Below are 15,322 nucleotides of genomic sequence, written 5' to 3' on the forward strand. Positions count from 1 at the left end.
TCTTGTTAGCCGCATACCTAGATGATTGGATAATTTGGGCATCCAACGCCGAGGAATGTCGGAGAGCAACAGCCATAGTGATCAACTTCCTGGAATCCCTAGGCTTTCAAATAAACAGGGAGAAATCCCGCCTAGTTCCGGAGGCTCGATTTCAGTGGCTGGGAATCCAATGGGATCTGGACTCTCACAAACTGTCTCTTCCGCCAGCCAAAAGGAGGGAAATAGCCAAAGCCACCAGGCAGTTCCTCAAAAACAGGAAAGCCTCTCGTCGTACCCAGGAAAGAGTCCTAGGTTCTCTTCAGTTTGCATCTGTAACAGACCTGCTTCTGAAAGCCAAACTGAAAGACATAAACAGTGTGTGGCGGAGACGAGCCAACAACAGATTCAGAGACAAGGTGTCCCTAATTCCGCTGGTGTTGAGGAAAAGACTTCGACCGTGGTCAACAGTCAAGAGTTTGTCAAGGTCAGTACCCCTCCAATTTCCTCCTCCATCATTGGTGATCCACACGGATGCTTCCCTGAGCGGGTGGGGAGGATATTCCCAACACAAAAAAGTTCAAGGAACGTGGTCCACTGTGTTCCGCCAGTTCCATATCAACATTCTCGAAGCAATGGCAGTATTTCTAACTCTGAAAAAACTACGTCCATCCAGACAGATTCATATCAGACTGGTACTGGACAGCGCAGTAGTAGTGCATTGTATAAACAGGGGGGTTCCAAGTCGAGCCGGATCAATCAAGTGATGATAGCAATTTTCTCCCTAGCAAGAAAACACCGTTGGCATTTGTCAGCCACCCATCTGGCAGGTGTCTGGAATGTCATTGCGGATTCTCTGTCCAGGACAACTCCGCTGGAGTCGGAATGGTCTCTGGACAAAACATCATTCGAGTGGATTTGCCGTCAGGTACCAGGTCTCCAGGTAGATCTGTTTGCCACAGAGAGCAACCACAAACTTCCATGTTACGTTGCTCCAAATCTGGACCCTCTTGCTCACTCCACAGATGCGATGTCAATAGATTGGAACATGTGGCAGAAAATCTATCTGTTTCCACCAATAAACCTGTTGATGAAAGTTTTGCACAAGCTCAGGTCATTCAAAGGTCAAGTGGCCCTGGTGGCACCCAACTGGCCGAAGAGCAGTTGGTTTCCTCTTCTTCTAGAGTTGAAACTCCGGTGTATTCAAATCCCCAGGCCAAAGTTGACTCAAATAGTACAAACTCGGACTGTGTCAGCTTCCTCAAGAATTCTAAATGCCCTGGCTTTATGGACTTCATGAAATTCACAGCTCAGAGAGATGCTAATATTGATCCTATTAATACTCTGTTCTTAGAATCAGACAAAAGGGACTCTACTCTCAGACAATATGATTCAGCAGTTAAAAAGTTAGCATTATTCCTGAAAGAATCTGAAGCTAAAGTGATGACCACGAATCTTGCAATCTCTGTCTTCAGGTCATTATTTGAAAAAGGACTGGCCTCTAGTACTTAATTATGAAACCAAAATATACTTTTTAGTAATTTTAGTCCTTTATAAGTCAACCTGAATTAGTTACTTTAAATAAATTTGCTCCGGTAAAATTTTAGCTTGGGAAATAACTAGTAAAAAACCATTTCCAAATACAACGGCTGCGATCTTTTCAGGTATAGGGACAGAACTATACCACAACCTTACAGCTGTGGACTAGATAGTACAGTGTGAATGAATGGTGTAGATGGGCAGTGACAGTCAAATAATCATCAGGTCATGGACCATTAATGTGTTCATACACTGTGATCCAAGCCTAATTGGTACTGGTTTTGATTTCAGTGTCAATTCTGACTAACGGCTGTCAGTTAGCTAGTTAATGGTTATGACTAGAATTTCAAAGGTAACTTGAAATTTGAAACTTTCAAGTGAGTGTAAGTATTGAAATAAGAGCTTCAAATTCATCTTACTCCTTTGTGCAGTTTTAGAAAATCCTATTTCTGCACTTGTCAATTCTTGCTTTACAATTCATATGCAGCATTATTTTCTTTGCTTCATTATTTGTTGATGCTACATGCCTGGATTTCATGTCTAGTATCAGTACTACATTCCAGGATTCGGAGTATGTGGAACATTATCTGCTTGGACTGGTTTGCATAAGTGTTTTTTTTTGTGGGATTTAACTCTCCCACTCACATCAAATCAGCTACAGTATCTACATATAATGAAATGAAACAGAGGTATAATTAGGGCCATGATAATAACAATAAAATTCAATGGACAAATAAATGAGGTTTAAATACCTGCAAAAAAAAAACAATTCTTCATCTGTCAGATGATTCTTTATAAAATCCTGTTTAGGTGTCCAGGCAAAGACAATTCCTGGTAATGAAAATGTGGCACAGACTGACATAAATGCCTAACTTAGACACCTGTACTTCATACACAGATGGTTTCATTTTAATCTTTCTACATTCTTGTCCTCCCTTTTCCTCAGCTCAACAGCCAGGTAAGAGAAGGAACAGTGGGGAAAAACTTAAGGTCCACAGTCAATTGTGTCCCCATTAAGCTGCTCAGTCTTTGGTTGCAAGGATTATCTTGTCAATAATATTGTTAATTAAAAATATCGAGCAGGACTTTCTATTTCCCAAAGAATATTTGCTGAAATACTATGTTGGTTGTGCATCTTCAAGGATCAAGCTCAACTATAAGAAGTTACCTCTATACTTTTAGACTACTGTGTTGTGTGGAACCTACTGCATGGAGGATACTGGGCCTGTTGCAAAAATGTACTGACTAGGCAGAGTGAGCCCATTGTACCTAATGTACACAATGAAAATAATAATCAATGAAATCAATGTACCATATGAATAAAATGCACCAGAGCCATCATCAACTAGAACACATGCACACATTAAATACATTTACTCAGGTTTCTGTCTGTGCAATTAAAAAAATAAATAAAACAGTAATGATAAAATTCAGACTAATTTAAGATTTTCAAAATTTGGATTTTTTAAAAATTAGTCACCCCTTGGGCTTTTGTATTTCATAAATTACTTTTTATATTTTATCTATTAATTTACATTTCCTCATGAATATTAAAATTGGGTCAATTGAAAAATGTCGCAGACTCTGATAAAACTTCACCAGTCGCTCCATTTCCAAAAGTTGATAACTGATACTAGTTATATTTTGGACATTCGAATAACACGTTTAACTGTTATTATCACTTTGCATTCTGAGCATTCACAAGCTGGCTCATGTGCGCTGCTCATTAAGTGCCCATGTGTCAGACGATTATGGCCTATTCAGAGACGTGTTAGAATTACTTGGTATGATGAACTCCATTTTTTAACTCCTGGTTTTATTTGGTTCAACTTATTATTTTCACGTTCTTCATTCCATTTATTTTGCCATTTGTTTATAATGCCTACTTTTATATGTGTTTTATAATCATTAACTGGGATATTTACATTCGATCTTGTCATATGGGCTGCTTCTTTAGCTACTTTATCAGCCTCTTCATTCACCTTAATCCCTACATGGGCAGGGATCCAACATATTTCCATATTTTTCCCATTATTATATAACTTATGGAGTAACAACTTTATCTGTTGTACAATGATATTTTTTGGTTTGTAACTCTGAATGGCTTCGATGGCACTTCTGCAGTCACTAAAAATCACAAAATTATTACATGGTTTCTTTAATTATTTTTATGGCTGATGTTATATTGCGTAATGTGGACCTTTTCGGCTTATATGCTCTATTGTATGTTGTCATGATGTTCTGGGGTACATCAGTAGCTTTTTGATAAATATTTTTAGCGTGTGCAAATTCTTATTTTATTCATAGACCAAGGAGGTAATTTTACTATTGAAGGCAATTGCACATTTATATTCAACGACTCCAACAGTCTTTAGCTCCAACAGGGAAAGGTGGTGAGTGAATGTTTATAAATAATCTCTTAATTCAAATAATTTTGTGGTTGGAGAATCATTTGTCTGAATTCTCAGGGCGCTCTTCATTGTTACAAACTCTCTATGGAGAGACTGTGGTAGTTCACCACATTCAACTTGTAAAGATGACTTTGGTGATGATCTAAAGGCTCCTGAACATATTCTAAGGCCTTCGTTATGAACTGGGTCTAATGTTATCGCTTCCATAGTCAATGACGGACAACACTGTTGCTTTATACAGTACAGTAAAGGTATGTCTAACAGCTCCCAAGTACAGTAGTGTTTGATAATTTTTTAATTAGATTTATTGCTCTTTTGCATTTTGATTTCATGTATGTTATGTGAGCTTTCCAATCTAGGTGAGTATCAAATACTAATCCTAAGAATTTAGCAGTTTGGCCACTTGGTATGGAATGATTTCTGATTTTTAAATCTATTTCTTCATAAAAATGTATTGGATATCAAGGCTACCACCTAAACTTCAGCACCACAAGCAGCCACGGCAGCTTATGACAGAGACACCGTGAGTAAGTGAGTTCATTCCAGAGAGGGACACTCACCAGAGAAGATTTCTTATACCGGGTGTTTCGAAATTAGAGGCCCGCCCTCCACAAAACAAATGGAAAGTTATGAAGTTTCCTGCTATAGCCTATCTTCAAGTACATTATTTTAAGTTTCTATTAAGCTATTTTTCATTTTACATTTCTTGTACTTTCAGATTGAGTGACGGAGTTAGATACAGCCATGGCTAACGACTCGGAGGAAATCAGATGGATTGACCGAATCCGGGCTATAACCTTCAGAGAGGCCTGGGATGCTGGCACATCCTTCATTTCATGTTCCTGGATAGCTAAATACATTAAATGAGATGAATCCTTTGTTAAAAGAAATTGGAACAAAAATCCATATGACTGTCATCGCAAAAAGAATGAGAATCTTGGAAGGCCTGAAGTCCTTTCTCAGGAGTCAAAAGACATCATAGCTGAGGCAGTGGGTAGACCAAGAAAGTCTTTATGTAAATTGGTGCTTGAACTAGAAACAAAAAGGGGAAAGAAGAGAAGTTACAGTGCTGTATATTGTGAGTTGAAAAAAATCTGGTATCGATAAAGCCATTTCATGTTATCAGCAAGCCCAGCATCACTCAGCAACAGAGAGAAGACCATGCATGGTTTTGTGGTTCATTTCTTAAAGATTGGGATGAGCTGACTTTCTCCATGTTGCCGCATCAGATGAATTCTTCATTTACACAGCCAGGAAGCCAAATCATAAAAATGACATAATTTGGGCTGCAAAGTTGGATGATATCAGCGATGATGTGCGCCATCGCCAAGTTGTGAAATTTCCTGAATGTTTGCGAATTTTCCTCCATTTCACAGCCAAACAGTTAATGTGGATCATCAAAGAAAAAGGAAAGGCATGGAATGGCAAATACTTCAGAGAAACTGCTTACTGGTGGAGTATTTACTTTCCTTAAAGATCCTGAAAATGTGTTATCTGTTGAAGAAGTCACATTTTTGCATGATAAGGCACCATGTTTCAAGGCTCTTCAGACACAGGAGCTGCTTCGAAACAGTGGTATTGATTTCTTCTCATCAAGTGAATTTCCAGGTAGCTCCCCTGACCTAATGTGTCTAAAAACATTGGTAGTATCTTAAAGGATCGTGTTGAAGCACACACAGTGAACTATGATGGTATACCAAGCCTCGACGACACTCCCAGCTGGAGAGAGGTGACCGAGGTGCTCAGGGAAATGGAGTTGAGTCAGAGCTTGTTTGCAATTTGCTGAAATCATACCCCTCAAGAATGCAGGCTGTGGTACAGGCAGATGGAGGCCACACAAAATATTAAATACTCAGAGAGAAACTTAAATAAATACCTGTTCTGAATTACTTTTGTTTTTGTCCATATCAATTTTTGTTTATGCTGTAGCTGGGGTGGGGGTGGGGGTTCTAATTTCGAAACACCATGTATTGATGATGAGAGGTGAACTAAGTAGTAAGTAAAGTAAGTGCTTTGTACATTATGCTTTTGTTTTGCTTTCACTGGTTTTCATTCCTCACTTCTCTATTTCACTTCTTCATCTCTGAGGATGGTGGATGACCTTTGCCTTTGAGTTTCCTGTTAATATCAAGTCATCTGCATTTGATAGCTCCTGACTGACTTCCTTTCCTCACAACTTGACTGCTTTCCTCATTAATATTATAAAAATGGGGCTGATCCTTGATGAAAAGCAACTTTTAGCTAATATTGTTCAATACATTCAGGCTTTCTTCATTCTGAAGCTCATGGTGAGATTTAGTATCACTTTTTCAATGGCTTTCCAGTACCTGTACTACTTGTCTTCACAATGGACATCTAATAGCTTGTCTTTGTAATCATCCCAATGTTTTCTAAGCGTCTATTAATATCTTTTTAAATGGTACTTCTGCATCTGCCTGAAGGATCAACTCTGTGGTCTGTCTCGATAGCAAGAGTCCAAACTGATAACTGAGAAATAATAAAGGTTACATAGCTATGCATTTGTACTAACATGCCTCAATACCATAAACAATTTGTGTTGGAAACCTTAGTATATACTCAAAACTAAACAACCACAAATTCTTGCACCAACGCACATCAAAGTGTACAATAAACACTTATGATGGAATAAATAAATAATTGAAAGATGTACAAGATAAACATACTTTAAAGAAGGTAAAAATACTGACTTAGCAACCACAGTAATTTAGAACAGATGAGGAGATCCTACAAAGGGATTTTGAACTTCAAAATTTCCAGTTACTAACTTGCTCAATACGAGTACAATACAAGTAGACAAACTCCACTTACAGTCTACTCCATTTGACAAGCACGATGATATAGTATTAGCAGAAGATACAAGATTGTAATTCATCTAGATCTCTTGAACTTGGCATTGATTTCCAAACTTGTTCAAATTAGCAGTAACACAGATGGTTGAAGCTGCAAAATATAACTAAACCCCAACTAGCTTTCAGAGGGGATAAAAAATACTTTCAGAAACAAACAAAGTAATAAGAGTAACTCACCCTAATAAATTTCCTTTAGGGCAAGGTTTTGAGTCAACCTCTCCATCTTGGACATTCAGTGCAATTACTTCTTCAGCAGCAACAAAAGGTATGTCTAGTTCATTACTGTAATAACAAAATGCAAAGCAAAGCCTTACTATAAATTCACACACTTACATTTTATAAACATTCTACCACTACACATTAATTGATTTGTGGCTCAATAACCTAAGGTTACAACATCTGAGTTACTGATGACATAATAAGATTAAGTAGGAAACTAAAAGATATATATATATATATATATATATATATATATATATATATATATATATATATATATATATATATATATATTTATATATATATATATACATATATATATATACATATATATATATATATATATATATATATATATATATATATATATATATATATATATATATACATATATATATACATATATATATATACATATATATATATACATATATATATATATATATATATATATATATATATATATACATATATATATATATATATATATATACACATATATATACATATACATATATATATACATATATACATATATATATACATATATATATATATATATATATATATATATATATATATATATATATATATATATATATATATATATATATATATATGTATATATACATATATATATATATATATATATATATATATATATATATATATATATATATATATATATATATATATATATATATACATACATATATATATATATATATATATATATATATATATATATATATATATATATATATATATATATATATATATATATATAACGGATGACTGGGTGTAAGTCAAAAAGTTCCAGGAAAATTCAATATACTCTTTATTTAAGGAAATTCAAACATCATTTTTCTACATATCTACCATCTAACTCTATACACTTTTCAAATGCTGTTTCCACCTCTGCAACCCTTCTTTGTAGAAATTTGGGGCCTTTCTATTAAACCTCTTAAGTTTAAGTGTTCCTTGAGTTTTGGGAACAGGAAAAAATCTGAAGGAGCAAGATCAGGACTATAAGGAGGATGTGGAAGAGTTTCCCACCTAAATTTCCGTAGGACTTCTCTTGCAACCCTTGATGAACGTGCTGGAGTGTTATCATGATGGAACAAAATTCTGGTGCAACTTTCCTCGACGTTTTTAGCCAATACAGTCTTCAGTTTTGCAAAACACCTTTGTAGTAGTTCCCGGTGATTGTTTTTGTCCTTCAAGGAAATCAATCAAAATCACTCCTTTGGAGTCCCAAAACACTGTTGCCATAACCTTCTGGGCAGATCTCGCCACTTTGAACTTCACTGGTGCAGCTGAACCTCTTGGTAACCATTGCTTTGATTGAATTTTACTTTCTGGGTCATATTGATGGATCCAAGTTTCATCTCCAGTAACAATCCGGTCAAAAAACTCTGATTCATTTGATTCAATCTTCGTTAAAACTGCAAGAGAAAGTTCAGCTCTTTGATGCAGTTGGTCTTCACGCAACGCTTTTGGGACCCAACGTGCTGAAAGTTTACTCAAACCAAGATTTTCATTTAAAATTGAAAATGCGGAACCATGGGAGATCCCAGTTTTTATGGTTTCCAATCAAGCTTGGTCAGGAACTTGATGTTAGCTCTCATCTCAAAATTTTTATTTTCCATGGGTTCAAGATATACAGTTTTCTGAAGCAGATGTTAACACCACAGTAGCAAGAGGATGACTGAGGTAACAAGTCTATATGGATCACTACATCACAGATAATTGTTTACTAAGTATTTGGGTTGTTTCATTCCTGTGTAAATACATCATTCAACAATTTTTCCTGGAACTTTTGACAACAAAATGTATATATACATATACATATATATATATATATATATATATATATATATATATATATATATATATATATATATATATATATACATATATATATATACATATATATATATATATATATATATATATATATATATATATATATATATATATATATATATATATATATATATATATATATATATATATATATATATATATATATATATATATATATACATAACATTATATATATATATATATATATATATATATATATATATATATATATATATATATAGCTACATGTATATATATATATATATATATATATATATATATATATATATATAATATATTAATTGATATATATATATATATATATATATATATATATATATATATATATATATATATATATATATTTCAACGTTTAAATAGTGTTTTAATACAAAGATATTCTTATTTTATATATATATATATATATATATATATATAATATATATATATATATATATATATATATATATATATTTTGAAATATCCATTTAGCACTATTTCTAGGTATAAGTATTGCTAAAAATACCAGAGAAAAGCTAAACACAATGCCAGGGTTACGACCCCCAGTTCGAGCTCCATTTAATGGTGTCGGTATACACAAAGGGTGAGTGTTGCCACTGCCACAGGCCTCTGCCCTATAGAGATCTCCAATCTCAAAACCCCAAAAGTGAGGAGTCGTCACATACCTCATCACCCTCTTCTCCCAGCCAGCCAACACCTCAGCTGCCATCTTGCAAACATTCCAACTTAGCATGCTTTCAGCACATCACCGTGTTTTTTCTTGGTGCTGTTTTTTCGTGATTTTCGATCTTGCATCATGTCATCCCTTCCAGAATTTGCATCACCTAAGTTGAGTACCATCTCCTTTAGGTTTTTTTTACAGAGGCATCTTATTTGACCTTTAATTTATTGTTTACCAGGTAAATAACACGACGCCGCCGATTATCCTGGCGTCCTTCGGCCTCCATGCTGGACCCTCAGTCTTCGCATGGTTTTAGCAGAAAGTTACTGCTAGTTTTTTCTATATAATTATATATATATATATCCTTTCATTTGGGCAGTTTTATTATATGAATCACCTTTTCGCTGGTAGGGGTTAGGAGCCCGTATCATGATTGATCTAGGCTAGTGACGGAGGTTTTCCCCCTCCCGCCTTTCTGATCATAGATTCTCTTTTTCCTGGTCCCCTTCCTCTGCCAGCGAGCAGGTACATTCTCCATGATGGTACTGTTATGCTCATGACCTTTTCTGATGTGTACGGTGATGGATGACATGTAAATCTTTGGATTAATTTTAATTGTGATTCAGCGTCAGGGTCGGCCATATTGGTATCCCCATTTTCCCATATACCATCGCGGGTTGTCTGGCCTTCTCTACAGCTGAGTCTTTTATGTATTCATAAATATATTCTGTGCATATATATGTTTTTATATTTTACACATCATCTGGTTAACTTGTTATTTTAGTACTTGAAGTCAGATAGTTTTATTTGTTTAGGTATTTTCTAGCCTAGCCTACTCGACCGTTCCGTAATCGGTTTCCGAGAGTTAGGCTAGTCAGGATAGGCTCTTTTCACGATGCTCATGCTTCCTAGCTCTCTTGACCAGGTCGTTTTGAGGCTTGGAGGGAGATGTTAGGTTGTTGAGGGAGTTCCTCGTTCTCTCTTGGCCCAGGCTGTGAGGTTTTTGGAAGGTGAGGTTAGAATAGCGCCTTTGTCCCCTCAATTCGTAGCCTCCCATCTGACCAGACTTTCAGTATTGGAGGGTGTGGCCAGACACTGTGTGGTTTCCCCCCCTCCTGTTGCACCTATTCTGGCCTTCCTGTCCAAGTCAAAAAAGTTTTGGTTTTGGAAGTTGGTCTGGGATCTAAGGTTGCACAGATCTTTTTGTGTATGTAGCCTAGTCCTTCCTTACCTATCAATTAGCATTTGGCGTGTGACCCTAGACATCTCCCTTACGCCGGGACGCCGATCACTTATGATCGGCACCCATGGGGAGTTTCCGTCGGCTTCAGAGGGTGGTACCCACCCTTCTGGCCACCGCTTATCGGTTTCCGCCACTCTGCTATCTTTTCCCATTGTCGGCAGGTGTTTCGTTTGTTCGCTTCCCTCAGTGTTAGCTGGAGCATCGAACACAGTCCCAGGGATGCTATCTTGACTTTCGCTATGTTCATTCTCCGCCAGGTTAGTCAGATCTCTCGTTGTTATAGTACACGTTACCACTCCGGTGGTATGGTTTTCGGTTGGTCGGCGCTTTCCACTACCTGGTTCCCGCCCCACGCGTTGAGAGTTGAGTCAGATGCGAAGACTCCTCTCCGCCTCTTCCGCCGCTACCATGGGTGTGAGATAACGAGATTTCCATGGCAATCAGGGCGGAGTATCATAACACCAGCGTTTCTTAAAAGTACTCTTGTTTACTTAATTAGTTGACCATTCCGTAGCATAACTTATATCTATGTCCGCTACCGGATTCTATCCGGCGGTGTTTAATTATATGAATGCATGTTCCTAGGTTAAGGTATCCTGTTACCGCCGGACCTACTCCGGCAGCCCTTAACTTTATGTTATTCATGTATCGTATATTATCTTTATGCTGCCGGATTTAATTCCGGCGGGATTTTGCCTGACAGTAAGCATGTTCCATCACCCATTATTAGGTTAAGGCATCCTATCCGGCGGGCCTTAACTCGCGATACTCATGTATCATCTTTCCGCTTACAGATGGTACGCTGTCAGGAGCCTGGGTGCACAGCGGTTCTCCAACAACCCTGTGGCCATGAGGTGTGCCGCTCACACTCCGGCTGCTCGGTTCGCGTTGGGGACCTGGTCGTCTGGCACCCGGATGGCTGTGAGGTCTGTTACGCTCTGTACGAGCGAGTGATGGATGAGTCGGTAAGCTTTAAAGACCGCTCACCTTTAGTCTTCTTTGACTTTAATGCTTATATTGATATATATTCTCGATTGGAGAATATTTCAGTAAATCATTTCTTTTCTTTCAGTTGACCGTGATAGCTCCGCGACTCTTCGCTGTCGACCCTGAAGATCTGGGTTGGCGGGTTTGGGAGGAACGTTGCATCGGGGAAGCCTTACGTACTGTCAGAGGAGATTTGTAATCTCCTCTACCCTGGAGCCCGGATCTCAGCCGCAGTGCCGGCGGAAGTAGCCGCCCCCTTAATCGAACGGATCCGGGAGGAGACGCAACCCTCCCAAGAAGACAACCTGTGCAGAGAGGTGGCAGAAGAGGTGGCGGCCATCAATATCCACCTCAAACCTATGAGCGTCGATCCGGACCACCAGGTAGAAGGTAGGGTGGTAAGTGAGGCACGGGGAGAGAGTGTAGCTAGTCCCCTTTTGGTTCTCCTTCCTCTTCTTCCTCTTTCCAAGGTTTTCCTAAAGGCAGCTTTCCTGAGGACAGGTCGAGGTCTACTGTCCCCAAGGTGAAAACTCTATGAAGAAGAAGGACTTACATAAGTCCTCAGGCCTCAAAGGTCTAATCCGTCAGCTCCTCAAGGTCGTCACTGGCTCTTAACCCAGTGGCGTCCACTAGCAAGGCTACTCCCCTGGGAAGGGGTCGAGATCCAGGTCATCTAAGGCTAGTCCCCCTCAGCCTAACTTTGACCCTGAGGCCTTCAAGTGGAACTTTTAATGCAGAAGTTGGATAAGAAGGTCGAAGCCAGGATTAATGACCTTTCCTCCCAGCTCGCTTTCAGCCTGCAGATCTCTGGTGAGTCAGTGAAATCTTTAGCAGAGAGGTGCAGACCCAGGAAAGCTTGCTCTCGGGTTTATGCGCTCCCCGAGTAGCAGCACAAACTTACACTGTTCCAGATGCCTCCAGTCTGCCCCCCTTTGATAAGGGAAACCCATGGCGCCTGGCCCTTCACGTTCCTCGGCATGAAGACACCCTGACCATCGAGGGCTTGGGAACTCGTCGGGTTGGAAGAACTGGAGTTCTTTCCACCCAACCTGGTGCCTCCCTACCCAGGCTACGCCAGGCTTACGGAGGAAGCCTGGATCAGATCAGACAAGGTCCCAAAGGAGACAGTCATCTTCCCTAGGGACCAAGCCCAATCCACCTTGATGCGCTCTCACTGAGTGGGAGTGAAAACACTAAGCTTACCCCCTTTAAGGGGACTTTCACTATGTTCTCTTTGGTGACTCCATCCCTACCCCTGCACTCGACTAAGATAGCAGTGCTGACTAGTCAGGCGGGAATCGAGGGTAAGCCCTACCTCAACTCCGGGAGACAGATCCCACTCTCTTGTCTTCCCGGAGATTCTGAATTTTGGTTGGGAGCTCCGGCCATGTTCACGGTGGGCAAACTCGACCCCGAGTGCGCCTCATTTCTTTTTAGTGAACAGCTTCCCAAGATTCCGGAGGCTCTTTTGAAGGCAGAATTTGAAGCTAGGTGCAGGTTGAGTCACTCCCTGCATTCCATTACCATTACGGAGGCAACAGCGGTAACCTACGCTGAAGAACCTCTTTTCCAGGTCCTGACCAAATCCCTGTTAGCGGCATTCCAGGCGGACCTGTATGATTTTGTAGTGGCAAGACTAAACTACCGAAAGCACATCTTTGCAGACGCCACTATTAGACACGAGCCCAATAGGCTCATGAAGAGTTCTATCTTGGGCCCTAACATCTTCCCCTGAGGATGAAGTCAACAATGTTCTGGCGGAGGCAACCAGGGCAAATCAGAGCCTCCGCTCCCGCTGGGGTCTCCCCTTCAAAAGGAAGGCCACAGAGTCCGCCGGACCTCAAGCCAGGGATAGGAAAAGATTCAGGAGGTACAGAAAACCTCAAGCCCAAACTATGCTCCAAGCTGTACCAGGTCTCTCAGATCGGTCAGCCTTCAACCTCAAAAGCCCAGCCTCAGCAACAGTTTGTTCTGATGCAGCTGGCTCAGCAAACCCTTGCTTCTCCAACCTTCGTGGCGTCCCCCTGCTTTCAATGCTTTGTTTCAAAGCCAGGGGGCATTTCGAGGTTTCAACAGAAATGCAAGGGGAAGCAGAGCCAGAGCCTCCTTCAGAGGTAGGTCTGCATCACGTCCTCTGTCACTGGGAAGAGGAGGCCGGGGTGGTAGAGGAAGTAAGCCCTCTCCCGCTCAATGAGTCCCCTCAGGTAGGCGGGAGGTTACATCTCTTCCGGGACCGTTGGATCTTCAGTCCCTGGGCCCACAGCATAGTTTCCAAAGGTCTGGGATGGAGCTGGAGCAGAGGTCCTCCTCCGCCAGTCAGATTCCATCAGTCTCCATCCAAAGCCCTCCTGGACTTTGTAAAAACCTTCTTCAAAAGAGGGCAATAAAGAAAGTGAGACACCTGAAATTTCAAGGCAGACTGTTCAGTGTTCCAAAGAAAGACTCCAGTCAGCAAAGAGTAATCCTAGACTTGTCTCGTCTCAATTTATACATTCAATGCGACAAGTTTCAATGCTTACAATCTCGCAGGTGCAGACCCTACTTCCCGTGGAGCCGTCACCACCTCTATAGATCTTTCAGACGCCTATTATCATGTCCCGATTATGAAAATTTCTCTCCTTACCTAGGATTCAGACTAGGAAATCAAGCTTACTCGTTCAGAGTCATGCCATTCGGGCTCAACATAGCGCCCAGAATTTTCACCAAACTGGCAGAAACAGTAGTCCAACAACTACGGACCCAGGGGATCATGTTAGCCGCATACCTGGACGATTGGATAATTTGGGCACCCAACGCCAAGGAATGTCGGAGAGCAACATCCATAGTGATCAGCTTCGTGGAATCCTTAGGTTTTCAAATAAACAGGAAGAAATCCCGCCTAGTTCCGGAGGCTCGATTTCAATGGTTAGGAATCCAATGGGATCTGGACACACACAAATTGTCACTTCCGCCAGCCAAAAGGAGGGAAATAGCCAAAGCTACCAGGCAGTTCCTCAAAAACAAAAGAGCCTCTCGTCGTACCCAGGAAAGATTCCTAGGTTCTCTTCAGTTCGCGTCAGTAACAGATTTGCTGCTGAAAGCCAAACTGAAAGATATAAACAGGGTATGGTGGAGATGAGCCAACAGCAGATACAGAGACAAGGTGTCCCTAATTCCGCTGGTGTTGAGGAAGAGGCTTCGACCGTGGTCAACAGTCAAGAGTTTGTCAAGGTCAGTACCTCTCCAATTTCCTCCTCCATCATTGGTTATCCACACGGATGCTTCCCTGAGCGGGTGGGGAGGATATTCCCAACACAAGAAAGTTCAAGGAGCGTGGTCCACTATGTTCCGCCAGTTCCATATCAACATTCTGGAAGCAATGGCAGTATTTCTAACTCTGAAGAAACTGCGTCCAACCATACAGATTCATATCAGACTGGTACTGGACAGTGCAGTAGTTGTGCATTGCATAAACAGAGGGGGCTCCAAGTCGAGCCGGATCAATCAAGTAATGATTGCAATTTTTTCCCTGGCAAGGAAACACCATTGG

General features: G+C 39.9%; 1 protein-coding gene across 2 annotated transcripts in view; it reads right to left on the bottom strand.

Annotated features, from left to right (window-relative positions):
• LOC136846454 (nudC domain-containing protein 3-like) overlaps positions 1-15,322 on the bottom strand; it is a 386,483-nt gene that overhangs the window by 42,050 nt on the left and 329,111 nt on the right. The window contains exon 3 of one of the 2 annotated variants that reach the window (XM_067117231.1): positions 6,974-7,078. The exons of the other annotated variant lie outside the window; for it this stretch is intronic. Within the exon in view, the coding sequence (XP_066973332.1) occupies positions 6,974-7,078 (105 nt within the window). The remainder of the gene's footprint in view (positions 1-6,973; positions 7,079-15,322) is intronic. 2 annotated transcript variants of the gene reach the window in all.

This window comes from Macrobrachium rosenbergii, chromosome 15, assembly GCF_040412425.1.
Source record: "Macrobrachium rosenbergii isolate ZJJX-2024 chromosome 15, ASM4041242v1, whole genome shotgun sequence".
In the NCBI taxonomy this organism is placed as follows: Eukaryota; Metazoa; Arthropoda; class Malacostraca; order Decapoda; family Palaemonidae; genus Macrobrachium; species Macrobrachium rosenbergii.